General features: G+C 31.5%; 2 protein-coding genes across 6 annotated transcripts in view; one reads left to right on the top strand and one right to left on the bottom strand.

The window, feature by feature from the left end:
* The first annotated feature begins 1167 nt into the window (after positions 1-1167).
* On the top strand, positions 1168-23982 carry Cat (Catalase). Of its 2 annotated transcripts, none has more exons than XM_076455254.1 (11): positions 1168-1502; positions 2559-2689; positions 3172-3323; positions 9157-9338; positions 9578-9757; positions 11459-11650; positions 19588-19740; positions 20915-21053; positions 22805-22956; positions 23080-23238; positions 23579-23982. In XM_076455254.1, the coding sequence occupies exons 1-11, from the start codon at positions 1428-1430 to the stop codon at positions 23609-23611; spliced, it is 1548 nt and encodes a 515-aa protein (XP_076311369.1). In that variant the 5' UTR covers positions 1168-1427; the 3' UTR covers positions 23612-23982. The 2 variants fall into 2 exon arrangements, with proteins under 2 accessions (XP_076311369.1, XP_076311370.1); XM_076455255.1 differs by having other exon boundaries at positions 1222-1502; positions 2562-2689.
* Positions 23869-24177, bottom strand: part of Nup205 (nuclear pore complex protein Nup205) — a 105976-nt gene continuing 105667 nt past the window's right edge. For all 4 annotated transcript variants that reach the window (XM_076455250.1, XM_076455252.1, XM_076455251.1 and 1 more), the window contains one exon: positions 23869-24148. In XM_076455250.1, the coding sequence (XP_076311365.1) occupies positions 24062-24148 (87 nt within the window). In that variant the 3' untranslated portion in view covers positions 23869-24061. The remainder of the gene's footprint in view (positions 24149-24177) is intronic.

Raw genomic sequence — 24177 nt, 5'->3', positions numbered from 1 at the left:
GCTTGGCATTAGCTTTTAAATTACGGCTTAAAAATTTCTGTTGTGTGAGGCGGTCTAGATATTTGTATAACATTTCTGACGTTTACGTGACGTGGCTAAAACGAGTCATTCAGTGGTAAAAAATCCAACAAAAACTGCGATACTGTCAGAGCTTGGTGTTGCGAAAAAAACAAAAACAAAAAAAAAAAAGCTTGGTGTCTGAAAGAGCAGGGATCCTAACGAACGATACACAACGTCGATACAGTTGCAATAATAAAATAATATTCGCTATGGTACACGTGTCATGCCTGCCATATAAATATTAAAGAACATACACAGCTTCCACGCAGCTATATACCTATACATGTAGTGTATTATGTAGCTTCATATAAACTACAGACTACATTAAAACGATCGGATGTCAACCGTTATACGTAAACAGCTATGGTTATTTGCTAAGTAATCAAATATACTTTAAATTATCTTACGCAATGTATACTGATGCGTTTAGTGATATGCCAAGGTTTTATTACAAATACTCATATTTGTTGTACGCCGGTGTATTTTTGTTTTTTTGGAATTAAACACAAAGCTACACAATGGGCTATCTGTGCTCTGCCCACTACGAGTATCGAAACGCGATTTCTAACGGTGTAAGTCCACAGACATACCACTGGAGGGAGGGGGCGTAACAGTATTAAATAATACTAATAAAGAAGAAGAAATTGGTGAATCCTATTATGAACCACTACCATGATCCATGGTAAACAAACGGAAACAACTTTTCTCGTGGTAGCTGTTTATAAGTACACACGCAAACAATTTTCTTTATTTAGCATTTTCCCATAAAGTTACACAAGGGTGTAGCTGACCTTATATTTGAAGTTATGGACTATAAGGAAGATAGTTAGCTTAAACACACTTCACTAAGTTTTGGACTACACTTGTCTTCAAAAATGAGAGACTTGACCATTACACTTATAACGCACGCAGCCTCAAAGTGTGGAGCTCGTTCATATAGTAGCGGGCGTACCAAACACTTGAATTTTACAGCCGTAGACGACGCCTTACCTACATAAAAAATATTTCATAAAATATATATATGTGCGTATTTTACTGATAGATAAAATAGATGACAGACGATTTGTGACAGTTGAAAGTATATACGGTATTCATCTTTGCAAGTTTAGTTAGATACGTAGAAACGCCACGCGCTTTTGAGGCTTGACCTTGTACTCTGAACAGTTTAACTGAATTAGATAAATAACGTAGAACTGGAGTAGCGTAGTATTTCGTTGGATGTGACCAGCAGTAAGAGGAAAATCATTTGATATTTCCACCATTTCACTAAGGTTGTATTGTTGGTATTAAAATAAGTGTACTTTGCATATTAATTGTAATTGCCTCTACTTGTCTGTAACTTGTTATTAAGTTCTACCTTCAGAGAAATGGATCGTAAATCGGAGAACAAAAGAGACAAAGCTACAGAGCAGCTCAGTGATTTTAAGAATGTCCAAAAAGGGGTAAGTATTAAAAAGTGTGTGGGAAAATGCAAGGAACATTCTACAAGTAAATGCATTAGTTGTAGTAAATTTCGATATTTGTCTAACAATGACAGGATGTAGTTTCTGAATAACAATAAAAATAGCGTACAATGTAGGCCTCCATACTACTTTCAACTACAACGTTCAGCTACTGAAAGTTGTACTGTTATAGGACTGTTTCCAGAATTTCCATAAAAGTGATGTACTAAGTAAAACCTGGTGAAGTTCAAAGTTAAATTCTAACTTCCAATTAATGTTTTCGGCTTTACTGATTTTCAGTGCTTAAATAAAAAGAAAAAGCTGTTATTGTGTTGGTCTACACTTGTAATTTGTATTTAGAGTACTATATATAGATATAGTATAGGTTAATTTGATGAATGGTATAATACATTCCTCCTGATATCTGGTTGTGTTTACCATATATACCTATAAAGTATAATCGTGTAATTTACATAACTACACTTTGTTAACTTTTAATGAGTATTTTACTGTGTATATATCTCTGGAGTTCCTGATTCCTTTGTAGTGGCTATACATCTTTTTAGTCTATTGTTTTTTAAAGTTTATCACCATTACACGTGATGAGCTATATTATTACGTGTGTTTATCAATGGGTTTTACTTTCATAAAAGTTCTTACCACTATATCAGTTTGCTTGAATTCATTACTGCTTCATCGTTTTTGTTCAAAGTCAAATATAGGAACATGTATATATATATATATATATATATAAGCCAAACATAATCATATTGTAGTACAAGTTTTTATATTGTTCATGTGACAGAAATAAAGCTTGAAATATAATTGTACATTAAATTTTAATTATGTTAAAAATGTACATAACAGTTTTGGAGAAAAATTCTAAATAGTTTGCTGACATTTCATTTTTTTTTTATTAAGCCTTTTTACAAAAACACAAAAATTGTTCAGACTTTGTTACAAAACTGGTACACAATAAATGCTTACCATGTGTAAGGCATTTTGTGCTTGTTGTTGTAAACCAGGATTAGTAAACAGTCTTACTCTGTTCATTAGCAGTCAAATTTGTTGACAACTGCTGCAGGATGTCCAATAGGAGATAAATTGAATGCCCAAACAGTGGGTCCTCGTGGACCAATGTTGCTACAAGATGTTGTCTTTCTGGATGAAATGGCTCATTTTGACAGGTTAGTGAACCTGGAAGAACTTGGCTGTTGGTTGGTTTTATAGCAAGTTAACAAGTATGCCAGAAACAGTACAAACTTTAACTTGACTTTATATATAATACCTACACTTGCTTGTTATTTGGTCAAACAGAGTATCCAACAAACTATGACAAAAAATTATTGTGCATGAGTTCAGTATAAAATATTTATGAGGTTAACAAATATGTCAGTAGTAATGTAATGTTATTTAGTAAGTTGCTTATCTAAACATTTTGTATGTGCAACTGAGCAGATATTTCCTAGAACAAATTTAAATTTCAACTTGTAAATACACAAGGCTGTGATAAATTGTTTCTCCAGTTTAGACTGCTTGTTTGCATAGATATCTTATTTTCTGGGGGTTTGGTGTAACTTGAGAAAGTACAGTGATTTTATGAATATTTGTTTAAACATTATCATGTTTTATGACATTGTTATTGACCTTTTTTTTCTTATATAACAAGGGAGAGAATACCAGAACGTGTTGTGCATGCCAAGGGAGCTGGGGCTTTTGGGTATTTTGAAGTTACCCATGATATCACAAAATACTGCAAAGCTCAAATGTTTAACCAGATTGGAAAACGAACCCCTATGGCTGTCCGTTTCTCTACTGTTGGTAAGTTATTTATGTGTTAAAAAAATATACAAAGTTAACTAAAACGTGTATGTACACTATCTACAAACAAAAACACAAAAAACTATCATGTAACTGTGTAAACCTAGGTAGGTGCAGTTTTCTGTTATCGTAGTTTACTATGTTTCATTGTCAGGTTAAGTTTCATTGTTCATAATAGAAATGGAAACTCTGCATAACTGTTTTCTGAAAAAAAAATAAAATAAAAATAACTAATATTTGGTTCCCCTTAAAAGTGCATGTGCATTATATTGATGACATCCAGTATTCCAACTGTACATAATCCACAGGTATTCTGACTACTTTGGCAAACAAAATTCTTTGAAAAAAATCATATTTCAGTTCCAACTCTCTGTCTTGCAGGTCAAGTATTAAAAGATAGTTATTGTTATTATTTAGTCTTCTTAAGGAACTGCACTGGACCCAAAGGATATTCAACAATTATCATTATCATTAAAAGGTACTTTACTGTTTGTACTATATATAATGATGCGAAGTAATTACTATATTTGATGAATTGTAATATTTGTATTGCAGAGTGAGGGGTTGTCAGTAATAAGTTTGCTATGTCCTTTCTTTAAAGTTACTTTCATAAACAGTACTAATTATTATATCTATTAGAGCTAATTTATTATTATTATAAAGATTATTTCACATTGGTAGAATGGTTTATGGACTTAAAACTAACCTAAATCTTCTAACCTTACTGAATCAAGTACAAGTTTTACTATAGTGTTGTAGTTAAATGATAATTTCAAATCAGCCTAAGCAAGTGAAACTTTTAGAACAGTGCAGTTAGACACTTTTGGTTAAAATGGTTAATGTATCTTCTCTTATTTTTTATTATTTATAACTTAACAAAATAATAAACATGAAATTACTATGATCCTTTTTCATTAGCAGCTCAGTATATGGATTAAAGATAATTATGTCAACCTAGTGCTCCTTGTGCTGACCACAGCTTGTGAAATAGCTTTTGATTTATTCCAAAAAACTATTAATAGTACCAAATTGATCAAACAATGCATTCTAATCACTGTAAGCAAACATTATACTTAACTAGCTATTTTCATCACTATGTATATATGTTTAGGTTTGCTCAGGAATTAATATTATTAATTGCCTAATATACAATTCAACTGAAAGATTGGATGTGATTTATATATAAAACATTTCTTTGTAAACAAACTGTTGGAATTGTTAAGAACGGATGATACAACTTAAAAATATTATGATTTTAGTTTATAGTGAATGGTAAGTTAAACAAGTTGATGATGCTGATTAAAGAAAAAAAGTACTATTATAGCTAATTTCATATTTTTCAGCATCAAAATATTGCATTATATTATATTCTGGCCACATGTTAGAATATATTTGAAAAGTTAAATATTATTGTGGAATATTAACTCAGTGTGACTTGTACCCATGTTGTATATCAAGTGTAAGTTTGAGAAACAATAGAATGTAACCTGAATTTAATTTTTCAGCATAACTAAACCAACAGACATATGTTTGGTGCATCATTCAAAACTTAAAAAAATTATAATATGGAGTAATAAGTGGAAGAGTGGTTTTATTTGGATGGTATTTTCATGTTCACTATTTATTTTTGAGGAGCTTTGTAGGATTCACAAGGTAACATGAGGGATGAACAGAAAATGTATCATGGATGTATCATACAATGTGCTAGTGATAAAAGATCGCTGTCCACTTTTTCATAGTTTGTATTATTTTCCAGCAGTCTATCCCACAGAGGAATAACCAAGAATGATAAGTAGCTATGGAAAGAAACTCAGCCACATTTCTTGACCAATGTTCTACTTTTGAAACAACATAAACTTGCATATATGAAAATTCTGAAAATTTCAGCATGAAATTTAAAAATATACTTTAACTAATAAAGGAGGTAGAAAAGACTTATCGTGCTTGCTATACATCAGTAAATCTCTGTTAACAGTATTAATCACTGATGAAATGTCACAAAATAATATTAATATATGGCCATTAATATATAATTAAATCTTCAAAAAAAAGCAAAATACTAGAAAATAATTGTTTGTATAACTGTGATGGGTAAACTAATTTTGATGAAAATATGCTATGTATATGTATAAATTAAAACAATGGGGAACTCTATTACACCTTCTTAAGTTGAGCTTTCAGAAACTGTATGTGAAATTTTAAAGTCTTTTTCTTAAAGGTGTTATAAGTCTGTTTTTGATATGCTTAATCTTGTTTAACATTTGCATGAAATGTACCTGCAGTAAGATTGTAGGAACTGCATGTAAATTGTTTTGATGTTTTGCATCCTATAAAAGTTCCTAACTCTATATATAAATTAATTAACAAGTTGTTATTATTATTGTTTAATAATTGCTAATTAGTTTGCATCGTATGTAGTACAGAGGTGAGAAAACTTAAATTCCACTTGAGATAATTCAAATAGTTGATTCTAGTTCTTTAGGCTAGTAACAGTCTGACCAAATTTGGTTGATATAATCTCCCCTTTTCCTTTGGTGTGTTTTATTCTATTGCTTGTGACTTTGATGAACAACAATGTTGGCAAGTGGTGAAGTTAATAGGTATAAAGGTGATTTCCATTTTTTCAGATATTTTTAAGAAGTCAGTAATTTCTTGATACCTCAACAACTATTTGTGCAAGTAAGCTTGTGAAGCACTTTAACTCCACTTACTTATTTTTGCAAATGAACTAAGTTGCATCTTATCTTGAAACTTCAGCAGTATTTCATGTAATGTGTTATACTTGTTATAAAAAAATGTCCACTATTACCAGATATATTGAATTTTGGTTCGTTTTCAGGTGAGGAATATGTGATTATAAACAATCCTTTAAAACCCATCCAATCTGCTTCATTGGGTATAATTGGATATTGTCTTTAATGTACATGGGTGTATCAAGAATGTGTCATCAACACGTCTGTGTCAAAATTTGAACCTTTGAGTAGCTGTTTTTAGGGCATTATCTTCAAAATATTCCAAGTATAGGTTCATTTATACTAATGAGGAGAGAGATGTTATGCTTTTTTTCACTGTTGCAAATATTTACATTCCTGTTAAAAGTAAGCTGAGTCGATACAGAAACTTATAATTTCTGATACTGTAAAATTTGTCAATTGGGTACATTTTTCAAAAACTGTCATTTTCAATTTGATGATGAAGTAGCTGTTGAGTTTGAAGGGTTGGAATATTAGTCTATAGTTTGAATACAATGGAGATTATCGTTGTATTTTTTGAGGTTATTATGGCTTATTTAATAATTTCTAAAAAGTGAGCTGAGTAACACTTATCAGAAGAGAAGAGCATACAGTAGAATGGAATATATACTTAAATGTATGAGAAGTGAACTATACACAAGAAGAAAAAGGGTAATAGAAGTTTTTTGGTTTTTTTGTTTTTTTTACATTACTTAACTGGTAACACAGTTTTGTTAGCAGAGAAGTACAAGACATAAATTCCATCTGGAAATACTTTGAGTAGTTTACTTGAGAACAGAAAATTGGAAGGATACAAAGTAATTAGAATATAGAAATAAACACTAGTATCTAATTACTAATTAAACTTATATTAAAATCATCTAGATTATTGACTCTGATACTGAATTTTGTTTAAAAATGTAGATGACCATTTTCATGTAATTTGAAGGCTTAACATTTACTGTCAACTCTTCTTAAATAATGGACTCTATTTTTGTTTTTGACTCAAGTTGTTTTTTCAACAGTGGACCTTAAAGCATTGGATCACCTGATCATTCAACTGCAGAACTTGATTGCTACTTGTCTTTCAGAGCTGGAATCACCTCCCCCCACTCCTGTTCTCTTTTTTTTGTTTAATGTAGTGTCCAAATTACTGGAATGGATTGTAATGAAATTTATAGAAATAGCCTAACATAGATTTATTCCAGAGCTTATATTTTATCAAGGCAAATTAAGAATTAGAAAAATACTTGTCATTTATTTGTTTTATATCAAACATTTTCTAATATTTAATTTTCTGGATGGATGACACTTGAAATCTCACTCTAAAGTTGGCTATATATAAATTTAATTCTGTACATTTATTTTTTTTGTACTAACATTTTTATTATCAAAATATTTTTGGTTTCTGGTTTTTACTTTAAATGATCTGTGGTTATCAGACATAGATCTTGCAGACAGGTTTGTATGGATTTGAACTGCTATGCCATTCACAAGATTTGTACTAGTTGCAATCCAGTTTTCTGTCTCATATTAATCAGTCAACTAGTGCATATACTGACTACAACCTACTTCTGTGCAAGTTTTTTTTTAGGGTGGAAATTTTAATGAGTATTGTATAAAGGAGGTGTCATTTTCTGTCTCTGCTTCATACTTGATTGGTTCTCAGGTGTCAAGCCTACTGTAATGTCCTCTTCAGTTGGCTTTTTGTGACTTAACATGTTGATACAAAAAAAGTTAGGTGAAAAAAACCTTTTATAAAATGGTAGATCAGTTATCACTGCATTTGTTACCTTACTATGTGAGTATGTAAAAAAAATTAATTATTCTATCACTATTGAAATCAGTAATGAGGCTTAATTATAGACACATGAATTCAGATAAATACTTAGTTAACAACTGCTGTTTTCTTTTTAAATGTATTTTAAAACAATTAGCATAAAACAACCATTTTCAACTGTATTGTCCAAATTTCACTCGTAATTCACAAGTCGCAGGTTCAAATCCCCATCACACCAAACATACTTGCCCTTTCAGCCATTGGAACATTATAATATGTTTGTCAATCACATTATTCGTTAGTAAAAGAGTAGCCCAAGAGTTGGCAGTGGGTGGTGATGACTAGCTGCTTTCCCTCTAGTCTTACACTGCTAAATTATGGACGGCTAGTGCAGATAGCCCTCATCTAGCTTTGTGCAAAATAAAAAGAAACAAACATAATTCACAGAGGCTCCAGTATACTAATAAGGCTTTACCCTTTTCCCCAGTTACTTCTACAGTTACCCCATTGGGGTAACAAATCATAGTATAGGACATCAAACCATGTTAAATGAGCCAATGTGCCACATTTAGTCATAATAGCTTGTGAAGAGAAGTGGGTATAATCACAAGTTTCAAACAATATGCTCCTGGGACCCTGAGTGGAGATCAGGAACACAAAGTCTTATGTCAGATTTAGGTTAAGAAACACTGAAAATGATTACACATAGACCATTATCTTATGGGGATTTTGGCCTTTGTAAATGTTAACATGCAGGTGGCTGATGACAATGAAAATGGTATTATTGCAAAGCATATCAATTTTTCTTGTTGGAAAGATAACAGGATCTTTCCAGCATTGTAAACCAATATCTGTAGCATTTTCAGATTTTGTTTAAAATGTTAGTCTGAAGGTCATAATGCTAGTTGTTTTGGCATATAATTAAGTAGAATGTTTTTAGGTATTTAGAAAATATAACAAAACCTATACAGAGAAGGTATTATGTCACCAGTAATAGATTTTTGAAAGTAGCCTATATGTTTGTTTGTTTTTTTAATAAAAAAATTGTGCTGATTTATCTGATAGTGATTTAACAATATCAGAAATTATATTTTTAGAAAAATGTACAATGTGTTTACATGAAATTTTTATCTCATGTCAGAAACTTACAACATGAATTTATTCTGTTCAGATATTTATTTCCTTTTTTTCTTGTATACCCAAGAGGAGTAGTAAAATTTGTTACATTTTAACTTAAAAGCTAAACTTTCATAATATTGATCTATTCAGTTATGTATTTTATACTTCTGCCTTGAGTTTTATTTCTTGACATATCCACTAGGTGGTGAAAGTGGATCAGCAGACACTGTGAGAGATCCTAGAGGATTTGCCTTAAAGTTTTACACTGAAGAAGGAAACTGGGATTTAGTAGGCAATAACACACCAATATTTTTTATCCGTGACCCATTGCTTTTTCCTAGTTTTATCCATACTCAGAAACGTAATCCTGCGACTCACCTGAAGGTAGGTATTTTTCACACGTACTTGTACTATAAATTTTCAGTATTAGAGTTCCATATATTTATAAATTAAATTTTTAAAATGTTTGTAATAGGCATTTAAATATGGTAATTTTCCAACAAAACTAAATATAGTTGTTTCCATAATTTCTTATTTATTGTTTCATTAAGACTTTTTGTCTGGCCTTTTTTGTTTAAAATTTACCCATAGTATTTATTCTTTTAAATTTCTGTTTGAATTAGGATGTTGACATGTTTTGGGACTTCATGACTTTACGTCCAGAATGCACTCACCAGGTGTCATTTATGTTTTCTGATCGGGGTATTCCAGATGGCCACCGTCACATGAATGGATATGGCTCACATACTTTTAAACTTGTGAACTCTAATGGAGAAGCGGTTTATTGCAAATTCCACTACAAGGTAATCTTAGTGTGTCACAGGAGTTAGTGAACTCTAGTTTTGTACAATTAAGAAATGACAGAAGTTAAAAATTACTAGAATAGTAATAAAGTAATTTTATTAAATATTTGTCTATGAATTTGTGAGGTGTTTACTGAATCAGTCTCAGTGAAAGGTGATTTTCATGTTAAGAATAAAAATATTTATTTTAATTCTACAGTTTTCATATTTCATTTATGTAATTCAAGTTCCTCCTAAAGCAAATATTAAAAGTCATTTATGTAAAACTTTGTGTCTTGTTTCCCTATTCTAACTTTTAACTGTAGCAAAATGCCAATTGAAATGAAATGAAAAGTAGAAAAATGTAGAATTAAATCAATAATACTATTTTTTTTTCTTTTTAGAATGAATGTAAATTGTAAGTCTCAGTGCCTAACCATTTCTCATGTGGTTTCTTTTAATTTTATTGTTTTGCAGTATACTTTAGACTATCTCTCTCATTACATAAAAATTAATAAAACACAACAAGTAAACTTAGAATAAAAACAGTACAAACTGATCTCACAAAATTTTATTTAATTTTTTTTATTGTTTTGTCATCTGACCTGTTAAATGTCATATTTAAATGTTACATACTTTTGTTAAAAATATACATAAGAAAAGAATTTAACACATACTTTAGGCATTTAGGCTGTTTGCACTTGAATAACATAATTTAATGATCTTACTTTTTCTTACTGTGTTACTTGTTTGAAAATGTACTCATGTTGCATTTTGAAGCACAAGAATATATCAGGCACCAGAATGGATTATTCCATAACAGCTATAATTTATCTGGCTTTCTAACAAAGCTATAAATAGATTAAACTAATTCCATTACTGCTTGGAATGACAACTTTTGTCAACACTTAACAAGCTTTTCTTAGGAATTGTCAACTCCAAAACTAAACAAATGAATATAAGAGCCTGGTATAATATACAATGCTCTTTCTGTTGATTATAAATATCCTTTAAATACATACCACATAGTTTGAACGACTGTTCTAAAACTATGATAAGATGGAAAGACCCTTTCTTTGACAAATTTGTTTATCTCAGAAAATCAATAAGATAGGAGGTTTATAATTTGTATGCTAGTTTTCCCCTATCAATTGGTTGTGTTTCTAATGAATCAGGCATTCTGAAGTCCATATAAGGGAGAAAGAGAAAATATATACAAGGGAACTTTCAGTATGCAGTGTGAGTCATATGATGTAAAGAAGTGGAATATTGAGTATCTATTAAAATTTTATTTTTTGAAATTGATATTTATACACTACAGAACTTTGAATTTTAAACTATTGTAATCCAAGTTTATTAATGTACATTGATACTAAAGTTGTTAAATTAAATTTTGAATGTAACTCTAAAGAAAAAAAGTCATGACATATGCACTTTGACACACAACCATAGACATAAAGTTAATTAGATTCAACAAGTAATTATAAATTATAAGATCTATAAAACATGAAGTCATTGTTAGATTAGTTCGTCTTAGTTGCTTAAGCATAACTGCATCAAATATAAGATACGTAAGCATAGAATGTAAAGTGTTTGAGAACATATGATTTCAAACAAACTTGATAAAATAAATTTTTGATTTTCAGAGTATTAGTCTAGGTTTTGTAGATACAAGTTATTTTCTCAGATAATTATTTGTTTATTCTTTTTGTGAATTTTTAGACAGATCAAGGAATCAAAAACTTGCCTGTAGAAAAAGCAGCTGAACTGTCTGCAAGTGATCCTGATTATTCCATCCGGGATCTGTATAATGCCATAGCTGAAGGGAACTACCCAACATGGACTTTCTATATTCAAGTGATGACATTCAAAGAAGCAGAGAAGTTTCGTTGGAACCCATTTGATTTGACAAAAGTAAGAAAAATATTCCTAAACAGGTTTTTTTATGAAAAAAGCCACATGTTTTGATGATTCATCTTCACAAATGAATTTACTCTTAAGTGTTATGAATACTTACATTATGTTAGGAGTTATTTATTTTATAAAAATTTAAAAAGAAGAAACAGTGTTCAAAAGGTTTGTTTTAATTTTAATTTTCTCCTTTTTACTTCAGTTTTGTATCCAATAATCTACAATTTCTCATAATCTTGAGAGATTTTCAGGTCAATTTCATTTCTTTTGATTGTTATCCTTCCTTTTTGCTTCACTGATGATCACAACAAATTAAAGATATATTTCTGTACTGCTTAATACACTTTTATAGATAACGTGTTTCTGCTTTACTCAGGAGTATTTAAAATTAGAATGTCACCTGTGACTGAATATGGTGTTTCATGTGTGCAACAAAGACACAGCATAACACAAAGATTTGCACATGTCCGTGTGACTGCACACATAAAACAAAAAGAACTGTAAAAGTGTTACGAATAAGGTCATACAAAATGTATTCAAAAATTTCCTGAGCAATAGACTGTTGATAGCAACACTGAAGCATCAGTGAAACTATTTTATTAATTGTATTGTGTGACTTGATATTTGATTGTTTATTATTTGCAGTACATTTCTTTGTGATCGTTTTTCCGTGAAAAAATTTGTTAAATGTGATGAGTAAGAACTTGTAATCAAAGTAATTTAACTGTTAGATCAGAACTAAAATGTAACTTGTAAATTAATTCATGAAATCAACTCTATAGAATAAACTGACTAGAAGTTTATTGTCATAAATTGATGCACAAGAAAAATAAACCTATAAGCTTTAGAATATGCTAAATTATCATGACATTTGATGGGCTTAGGAGACTTGGGAATTTTTCTGAATACTTATAACAAATTAGAAAAACAACAAAAACTACTACAGTTATAACAAAGTGTTCGTACCTCTGCATCCAGAGTGTTTTTTTGTTCATAACATAAAAAGTATCATGAGTAGGCTAGTAGAAATATAATATATTGTAAATATTATACTAACACACATCTACATAAATTATGTATATTAAACGACAAATAAACTGTTTATAAACAAGTAACCAAAAATAGGAGGAGCAGAAAGTGTTTGTACAGTTCTGAACATGTGAAAAACTGATATTCCTGTAAAAATTTTGTTTAGTTTGGCGAATAAACTACATTATACCATTCCAGAACTAGACACTGGGTTCATAATTATTGGAATTTAGCCAGCAAAAAATGTACTTCCGGCAATTTAGCTCCATCTCCGTCATTATCTGCTTGGTCATCATGGCGAAAAAGAAACAACTGGCCACTGATTTAAAAAACCGAATTATTGTAAAATACAAGTCTTGTGCATCTCTTTCCGGTATTGCTACACAACTTAATGTGCAGAAATCTACTGTTCAAAGCATAATTGCCAAGTTTTAGCTTACAGGATCAACTGCTAACCTCCCTCGTTCCGGATGCCCCACCAAAATTCCAGAGAAAACCAAGAGGAAGGTTCTCAGATAAATTAGTAGGAATCCTTGTTTAACACGTAATGAAATACAGAAACTGGTAAGGGAAACTGGGGTTGAAGTAAGCACCTGTACAGTTACGAACATGTTACGCTCGTCTGGGTTCAAAGCATGCCGTTCTCGTAGAACTCCATATTTAAAGCCTGTTCATTTAGAAGCACGATTGAGGTATGCAAGAAAGCATGAAGATAAACCCTTTACCTATTGGAAGAGTATTCTTTGGTTAGACGAGACTAAAATAGAGCTTTTTGGCCACAATGGTGTTCGCTATAATTTCCGTAAGAAGGGGGAACAAAATTTTCCAAAGAACACTGTCCCTACAGTTAAACACAGAAATGGCTTGATCATGCTATGGGGTTCCTTTAGCTCTTTTGGTGTAGGTAGCCTTCACCGCATCAACGGAATCATGAAAAAAGAAGAGTACGTTGATGTATTAGGCACTTGTATCAAGAATGATGCTGGAACTTGCGGCTTGGGCATCGTTGGATCTTCCAGCACATCAAATATGTGCAATCGTGGTTGCAGAGGAACTATATGAGCATTCTGGAGTGGTCATCGCAGTCACCCAATTTCAACCTAATTGAAAACGTTTGGCATGAGTTCATCAGCATCATCCGAAAAACTTGCAAGAATTGGAGGAAAATACCAGTCGAGTACTGTCAAACAATCAAGGAGGGCTATAAGGAGAGATTGCACCAAGTAATTCACCTGAAAGGCTACAACTGACTATTAAAGTAGATGCACAAACACATTCTGCCCCTCCTATGTTTGGTTATTTGTTGTTCAGTTTACATAAAAATGAAGATGTGTGTTAGAATAATATCTATAATATACTCTACTTTCATTATCCTAATCATGATACTTTTTACGTTATGAGGAAAAAAACTACTCATGATGCAGGGGTACGAACACTTTCTTTCATAACTGTATATATTCTTTATAAGTGTAAAAATGAATTAAAGGTAATGGTTTAAATTTTTTTTTAAATATAATCACCAAAATGATATAATTAAATTAAATATAAATACAAGTTACTTATTAAGTCAATATTTTAAACAAATAAAAGCACCAGTATTTTGCTCTTTACATTTGTCCATTTTACCAATACTCAAAAATAATGCAAGTATTTACAGTAGTATATAGTTCCAATGACACAAAACAAATATAAATAAATTATTTATAGAGTAATTATATAAGACTTGATAGTGCAAATCTATCTGCTGTAGCCTGTCAGGCCATTGAAGATTATACAAGAAAATTGAATCATACTGAAGCAATGGGATTTGAATCACACATGAGAAAAGGAAAAATAGAAGAAGCTCTGTACATCCACCTGACTGGTAACACACTCAGTCAACCCAGAACAGAAGTCACTAAAATCTGAATACTTCCTCTTGAGCACATTCTAGTACTTAGATAATTCATGCTTTAATAGTGGAGATCTAAGTTGAATGAATGATTCACCAGAATTCTGGCAATTAACAACCCAGAAAATAGTCCTCAGATATCCCTGAAGGTGGCAGTAGTTTGGTTGGTTTGTTTTTAATTTTGTGCAAAGAAACAAGAGGGCTATCTGTGCTAGCCATCCCTAATTTACCAGTGCAAGACTAGAGGGAAGGCAGCTAGTCATCACAACCCACTGCCAACTCTTGGGCTACTCTTACCAACAAATAGTGAGATTGGCAATCACGTAATAGCACCCTACGGGTGAAAGAGTGAGCATGTTTGATGGGATGGGGATTTGAAGCTGCAACCCTCAGATTAAAAGTCAAATGCCTTAACCACATGGCCATGCCAGGCTCAAAGATGGCAGTAGATTAGCAGTTAAACATATTATAAATTAGTAATTAATAAATGGATTTAGGTGATGTTATAGGCTCTTGCCCTTGACGGCAATACTTACAGGCACGACTGATATCTGAAGTTTTATTGTCAAAGGAAATTCAAATAAATAAAAAATAGCTACTTATGAATTGAAATACCAGTAGGTATTCATTGTGTTTGTTGAAAAATATGCTGGCAAAATTAAAAATTACACAACATTTACAGAATTCATAGAGTACTAAATACTGAAAATGTATTATTAATATTTTATATAAATGTTTATGTTTACAGTGATAATGCAGTTGCTTGTGGTGCCTCTAGCGGCTTAAAGGGCTTCTGATTCACACAGACGTTTTTGATAATTTTTAAGAAAACTAACTTTCATATGTTTTAATGTTTTCACTATTTAAAAAAGTGTTTTGTATGATTGAAATATATATAAAAATAAACATCAGTTGGTAATGGACTAATATTTGAAATTTACATCAGCTAGACATATCTCAGTCAGGCACATGTGCAGTGAGCATGTACTGATTGGTTGCTAAGTGCAGTACACGCAGTGTGTGCATGATTTGAGAAAGATGCTAGTACAGGCGTGTTAGTATGGAAGTAAAATACTTTTTTTTTTCAAAGGGTGTACAAGAAGGTTTACACAATTTCTTCTTAGACTCCTCAGTGTAGTAGTACAACTTTTTGTTCACAAATAATTTAAAAGGATTGTTAAAGTACCAGCCAAAATATTTTTAGTAACAATGTTGATGTAAAAATTACCAGAATGAAAATGTTTTCATGTTTTTGCAAATAAACCATTAACTTTTCTTTCTATTCATTGGAAGTATCAATAGTAGTGAATGACTTAGTACCATTCTCCTTATTCATAATTTTATAATACTTATTTAAATGTCCTTATGTATTTTTTAATTAGAAATGATAAATCTTTAATCTTAACTTATAATGCATCAGTGTGATTGTGTTTGTTTCATGATTTTTGTAATTTCGGAATTCAAAACAATTTGTGTTTATAAATGACCACCAAAACGTAATAACACATAGACAGAGATGCCAACTATTTCAAATGACTGAACATAATGATTGGAGACAGAGCCATTTATCATTTGCAGCTACTAGGCCTGACCAATGTCTCTGTGCTGTTTATTATTATACTATTATTTATTACTGCTATAGCTTGCTCATTTATGACTGTGTATTGTGTATTTAATAAATAAATTTTAAAAAATTCTTTTGAAATTATGTCTTATTTAGTTTAGAGTAACAAACATACTGGTAAAACAACATTGAACATGTACAAACATTATGCAGAAAAAGCCTTTGTGTAAGGACTAGTTTACATCATGTTTATGACACTTATTGTAATAGTTTTGCAGTTGTTGCAGCCTTTGCTTTCATGAGAATGTCTCTGGATGGTTGGGAGTTATAACAACATTGTCCATTTGACTGCATACACATCTTGTGTCTTATAATACTGCTCAAAACTAAGATGCTCAAGTTTGGTCTGAACTTGCTTTTGTTTTAAGTCACTAAACTAAATATCCTTTCACTGTCAGCATTAGAATGGAAGATTGTAAGAATTCCAAGCATAATCCTACACAGAATGTCATACTTCTGGTTGCCATTTCCATCCTTAACTGTTGACAGCTGAACCCAAAACTTGTCAACATTTAACTGAAGGACAGTTTCTGAGGAAGTATCAATTTGATAGTTCAAATATCACCCTTCCAACCTGTCAATAGTGTCGTGCTCATATGTATTTACAAGGACAGGATACCTGTGTGTGAAGAAGCATAGAGAAAAGAAATCTTTGCTGACTTTCAGCTTTGGATCAGCAACCTCCGTGTGAATCAGAAGTTCATCATTTAGAGGGAAATGTTTCATCATGTAATTTGTAGCTGCAATATAGTATTTCTCGACACTGGTATAGAAGCTGATCAGGTCCAAGTCCTTTTCATATTTAACAATGTATTCCTTGGCAGCATTTCCAATAGAAACTGCCTCATCAGATTTGTGTAAGGATTCATTGTTGTAGTCAAGTTCAGTGATGTTGTCTTCAAGATATTCTGGCTTGATGTATCTGACAAGTATATTTTTAACTTGTGTAATCAGAGTTCTATGCATAATGTGTATGCAAGGTTCTTCTCTTTGCAATATCAAATTGGCTTGCTCAAATATTAGAATTGCAGACTGAAGAAAAAGTCAAAATAACAAGTTCATTTTGTTGTCCAAGAAAACTGTTAACGTATCTAACTTGCTCTAAGCATAACTTTTCTTGGTTACTTCCTTGATAGCTTTCATTTTCTTCTCTTTTTTCATTGATTGTCTCTTCTTTAATTTAAGGTCAGACTGCCTAAACATATATTGAGTTATATCAAATGTTTCTTTGTCCAGTTTTTTGAGATTGTTGTCTTGTGTCTCTCTGTGGCTGGGAGAGTGTCTTGACTGTGTCCCTGTGTGGCTGAGAGGATATCCTGAATGTTAAAGTCCTGCTGCCTGACTGAGCTGCACATTTAGATCCTTTTGAATCTAGTTTTTCCTTTTCACAGTGAAAATACTTCTTCAATGGCTTTTACATCTCCAATATTCTGTTGAGCCACACCCCAAATGATAGCCATCTTGTGTTAACAAGTTGTAGAATTTTTCTTGTTTCTTTGTCATACAATCCTTGAAACTCCTTGAAATGTTATTTTCTGCTCGCACTTTTGTCCAGAAAATAGTAGATATCTATCGATATATCAGAAACTAGGCAGGGCAGTTCTCTGGAAGCTTTCTGGGCAGCAATATTCATGAGGAGACAGGCACAGCCCATGAAGTAAATGCTAGACTGTCATCTTGAGATGTGTCTCATCACACCTATACCTATACCAGACATAACTGAGGCATTGTCTGAAGAAAAACTAAAACAGTTTTCACATGGAATTTTCCTCTGTCAGTTCGTGGTCCAAAAGCTTGAAAATATTCTCTCCCATTGAAGCTTCTTTCCATTCCACCATTATCAAAAGAGAACAAACATTTTTTCCAAGCAAACGGTCAAGATATCATACAACCACTGGATACAGGTTTGAGTCATCCATGTCTGTGGATCCATCTGTGGCTAAACTGTAAACACTGTTAGTAAGTATGCTTGAAATCATTTTGTCATCTTCACAACCCAATGTTTGTACAATGGCTGTAGTTTTGGTTCTAGCACAGCCATATTTTTTTGCTATATCAGAGTCTGGGAACATTTTTCTGAATAGGTGTCCTGCATGATCGGCTACAGCTAGGGGTAAATTATGAGCAATGACGAATTGCATGAACATCACTTCTGCATTTATGGTTTCATATTCTGAATTCTTACTCATAAATGTCGTTATCTGCATCGTTTTTTTCTTTGCCTTAGCCTTTTGTTGGTGAGATGCCAATTTTGTATGTCTGGAACAATCGTTTATCTTGCCATACACCACAGAAAAATCTATGCAACAAACTGTACAAAACGCATGACTGTCACTGACTTTTGATGCAATGACCAGATATTTTGCAGTAGACTCTTTCCTAAATTTTTGATTCACAGTTTTAGTCCTTTTAGATTTACCAGAAACAAGATAATCTGGTGAACAAGGCCTCTTTTTTTTCCAACGCTGATTGGTGGACAAGCACTGATGACGTAACTGTGGATTCCCCATGTACGCAGTATGGAGAAGCACCACACTCAAACTATTAGTAGATGTCAGAGATACAAATATTTTTTATTATTTCAAGCACAAAGATGATTATCGCAAGTAGCCATTTGGACTATGTCTTTTATCATCAAAATTTATTTGTATCTCACTAGAAATTTTCTTTTCACCCCTTTCAAGCCCTGGGGGAACAATTTATCACTTTATTGTATAGACCTATATAACATGTAATAATTTGGGAGTTGCAACAAGTCTTAATATTTGTCTGTATGAGCGTATAGTCATAATGTATACACCAAAATCGTAAGTGTTGGCATCTCTGCATAGATATGCTCCATATAATATTCATTAATCTTAACATGTTTATATATCTCATTACTTGAAAATTTAACTGTATTTAGATTAATCCTTAGTTCTTTGTTGACAGCATTATAATTTAAAGCATCTTTTAAATTAAGTGCTGGTAAAAAATTTTTCATAATAAAATAGATGAAAGTTATTATTCATGGTAACACTATTGTTTTTCAAAGACACCAGTTTTCAATATTGTGTTTCTTGTGTATTATAAAAGAGTAAAAATCATTGCAAATTTTCATTGAAAAACAGTGACTTTATGTTCTATAAAATTAAACTGCATTTAAAAAAAAATTATAACAGATCCCAGACTGATCGTGTGATACTTGTAATTTTCATTTATTATGAACGTGTAATATGTATGATCAGTAATTTGTTTGTCAAGTTTTTTTTTATTTTAGCATTGCATTTAAAAACTAACTTTTTCAATTTCATTTGATAAATATTTATATCTTATAATTCCAGTGTTTCTATAATAATTTCTCATTATAGAGAGCTTTTCTCTAGCTTTTCCAACATTTTCATTTATTTTACACAGGTGTGGCCTCATTCCGAGTATCCTTTAAACCCAGTAGGAAAAATAGTTTTAAACCGAAACCCCAAAAACTATTTTGCAGAGGTGGAACAGTTGGCTTTCTGTCCTTCACATGTATTGCCTGGTATTGAACCCAGTCCTGACAAGATGCTTCAGGTATAGATTTGTCTTACAAATTAGAATATGATTTCAACTCTTCTGCACTAAGATGTATGTATAAATTGCTTGAATATCCAGTTAGTTTTACTCTCTTTTAGTATTCTAAAAAAAAGGAAAAACAAAATTCCTTAATTTCCAAAACAAAGTCTGACATTATAAAAGACATAGGTGTGTGTATTTAGATTACACTAAATATATTTAGGACACACACACACACACACACACACACAAGATGTTTCAAAACTGTTTCAGGAACCCCAAATGAAGTCCTTCTGGGGGAGAGCAGTACATTTATGGACTTACATCACTAAAATGTGGGGCTCAAATCTGTGTGGTAAACACAGCAGTTAGTCTAATGTGGCTTTTATCAAAACAAATGAACCCTAGAAGAACACTTATTGTTCCATTTAATAATTTCCTCCTTCTGAATCTTCAAACATGTGCTTTATTGTATTCAATGCTGTGCTAACTAGGTTTTTATATTGTTGCAATTACTGAAACTATAAATTAGAAAATGATTGATAATTAGTAATATTTTTGTATTCTGATTGCCTATAGACAGTTAATGGTGTTAGGTGGTTATTCTTTTAATGTGATATATAAAAAATATGCACACACATAGGGGTAATGTTATGCAAAGTAAATTTGTTTTTATAAGTTGTGGACATCTTGGAAAATAGACTATTGGCTGAACTACACTAAAAATTATATATTTCAATTCAATGACATTTTCAATTTATAATTAGGTCCATTTTTTCATAGAAAAATATTTTGAAGACAGTTTGTGCCTTACAAACACAGTATTTGATGGCTAGTTTGAGCTCCCAGATACTGTAGTGGAAAGTTATTGCTTTTATTATTTTAGTAGTTTTTTTTAGTTGGGTATATTGATTTTACAATGTCAGTTGAATCTTTTCATAATAAGAATTTTTTAATAAATAGACATGTACATTTAGTGATATATAAATACACTGAAATGCACAGACATAGAATATTGGAGCTGTTGACCAGAAAATGATTAAAATGGTTGTAAAGGGAAAAAAAGTTTACGTATTGTTACATAATATTTTGTGAAATGTGTTGACTTTTCTGTTAGTAGTTTAATTTATTCACCATCTTTTAACGTGCCCTATTTATTCATCTCCAAAACCAGTGCCTTTATTTTCTTTAGGGACGACTTTTTGCTTATTCAGACACTCATCGTCACCGACTGGGAACAAACTTTCTTCAAATTCCAGTAAATTGCCCATACCGAACTCGAACCTTCAACTACGAACGAGACGGCCCCCAAACAGTCACCAATAATCAAGGTTTTTCATGTTGTCTACATGAAATTGTACTTTTATGAAACACTAGTATAAAACAAATTCTATATTCATCTCATCTTTAAGTCAATAAAAATAAACATTTAGGACATGTTTATATTAATTATTAAACTTCCTGTGAGCAGTCATATCTCATTACTTCCTTCCTTCATCTCAGAACAAGTTACTGAAATTTGCAAATTTATAACAGGTATAAGAAATGTGGAGAACTTTTCAAGCTCAAAAGGCATCTTCTTTGTTTGATTTAATTACTTTTCAGCTTTGGTATACTAAATTCACTGTGGTGCTTCTCAAGTTAAAATAAGTAAACAATAGCATGCTTACAAAAATTCTAAGTACCAGAGAATACCACATCAAGCTTTTTTAACTTAACATTTTATACAGTTTGTTTTTAATAAAAATGAACTAGAAACTAAGAAAGCTGACAAAGGCTCTCACCATTATGCGATACAGCAGTTGAAACAAAAAAAAAAAAGTCTTAAATTTTACCTCTCACAAACCCTTTCTAATTCTGATCTAGCCTACATTTCAGGCCGGTTACTGGAATTGGATGGAAAGGAGCAAGCACATAGATGTCCAAACTCATAAATGATAAAAAAAAAAAAATCCTTGTACAGCATCAAAAGTAGTATTTTGCATGGATGAGTTTCAAATTAAAGTTATAAATGGAGTTCAATCAAACTAATGTCACGAACATAGTCGTTTAGGGCTCAGCCTTAAGGTCTTTCCTCTTTTTAATATATATCAAAGTCACAGATGAAAGAATGGTCATTGAATTTTATATTTTCTTTCAATATTAAGGTCTTGGATGTTGCTGGCTATTTTATAAAAGAATTTAGGTCATTTAGTGAGTTGGGAAAATAAATAAAAAATGGGTTTTAGGTATAATAAATGCAAGATAATACATGTTGGTTATCATAAGGTAAAGTATAATTTTAATGGGAATAACTGTGTGTCATGAAAAGGATCTTGGTTTAGTGGTCGATCAGTCTCTTAAACCATTCAAACTGTGTGCTCTTGCTAGTGGTAGGGCATTAAGGGGAGGTTGTCATATGAGAAGAAATTGTTCTTTTTTGAACAAAGGAGAGTTAGAATGGATTTTTTTGAAGAGTTTAAGATTGTTAAGAGAATATATAGAACTGCTGAAGCATCATGTTTAATAATCAAAATGGTAGGAACAGAGGATGGACACAAATAAATGTTATAAGGCTAGGAGTCATCTTCCACTAAAACATTTATTTTTTCCAACAGGGCATTTTCCATTTGGAATGGGGTTGCCTTCAGATGTTGTGGAGACAGTCAATTGATGCAAGTTAAGACAAAAGAAGGGCTGGCTTTGATGTTTTTTAAATTCATTTTTAGTTTAGCTTAGAGGCTGGGACAGACTAGAGGGGTTAATGGGTCCCTTGTTATACCTACACTGTTAAAATTCTTAATTTTATTCCCATACACAAAACAATTGGTTTAAACCATGAAATGCCCTCTATGCTTCCAGTTTTTCTGGATTAGGCTCTGTCCTATCTTTATATCATATACTAAATGATATTGCTGATCTTCTGATGTAATCAACATTTCATTACCTAGTATTACAATGGCTAGTTAAAATAAAATTTGGTTTCAATAGTACTTTCCATAAAGGATTATATGTTAATTTAGAAACAGAACATTTTTCGGAAGATTTTACAGTGGAACTTTGTTTTCGTACATACATTTAATATTTGCTTCAATCCTTATAGAGGGAGCACCAAATTACTATCCAAACAGTTTTAGTGGACCCCAAGATTACAAGATCTTCAAGGAATGCAAAGTTTGGGTTTCTGGAGATGTGGATCGCTTTAACAGTGCTGATGATGATAATTTTTCTCAAGTTGGGATTTTCTGGAACAAAGTTAGTATTTATTTAGGAATTAATAGTGTATGTTACACATTCTATAAAGTATGTTTTTTACTTTAGTTTTGAGTATGACATTGCAAACAGTGTCTGTGGATTCAAATTAGCTTTTATGAATAGGTCCTTAAACCAGATGAGCGGGATCGCTTGGTAAGGAACATTGTAAATCATTTGAAAGATGCACAGGAATTCATTCAGGAGAGAGCTGTGAGGAATTTTAGCCAGGCTGATCCTGAGTATGGACGGAGGGTAAAAGAAGGCCTTGATGCTTTTAAACAGGTATGTACAACAATAATATAAAACACACAATTAAGCAATATCAAGAGAGCCAGAATAGTAAAATGCTAGTTATGTTAAACCTACTAAAGAATCCTGCATTTCATAAAAAAAAAAGAAATTTCTGTTATGAAGTTTCAAGATCTCATAAATTCCTACACTAGCCTGTTGTTTCTGTAACATTAATTTTTTCAAGCATAAAATAGGTCTTTTCTAAATTTTTCAAATATCAATGTTCAGTTGTTTTGTTTCCCTTAAATATGGAAAACAGCTGGTACTTACATGTAAAGGATTTAACTTAATTAAAACTACTACACAGTCAAATCATGCATTTTTTTTACAGCCAACTCGTGTGGGATTACTTGGCCGCTTATAAATTTGCACAGCCTGCTGACTTTTGTCATCATTTATATGAGGAATATGATTTTTTTCGACTGAACTTACAGTTTATGGATGGGAATTGTGTTAACTTTAATATATAGTGCAGTACAAAGGGTTCCTGTAGCTAATGTTAAAAGTATATTTTTTTAATATGGTTATTTACAGGAAACAAAAACTTGTAATTGCAGCTTTTGTGTATTTAACATCCACTTCACTAATAAAGTTGAAAGTGGCATATAAAGATATATGTACACCTGGAAATACTAAAACTTTATTTCAAGTACAAATACTGAATTTTTAACAGTTAATTCCTACTCACTTTGTATATTCAAAATGGTATAAATAAAATAGATCATACCTCCTTCACTTGTTAATCTTTATTTGGATCTATTAAAATAGGACACTATTCAATAATAAATCAAAATTAATTGTACAGAGAAGAAAATTATTTTGCACTGAGTTTAACCAGTCGTTTGATACGTCTCAATAGTGCTTCGACAAAACTGACGTGTGTTCTTCCCCTTATGAAATTCTGAAAGAAAAAGCAGGTAATGATTTAAC

The sequence above is a fragment of the Tachypleus tridentatus genome, chromosome 9 (assembly GCF_004210375.1).
Source record: "Tachypleus tridentatus isolate NWPU-2018 chromosome 9, ASM421037v1, whole genome shotgun sequence".
NCBI lineage: Eukaryota > Metazoa > Arthropoda > Merostomata > Xiphosura > Limulidae > Tachypleus > Tachypleus tridentatus.
This window is presented reverse-complemented; position numbering and strand designations above follow the sequence as displayed.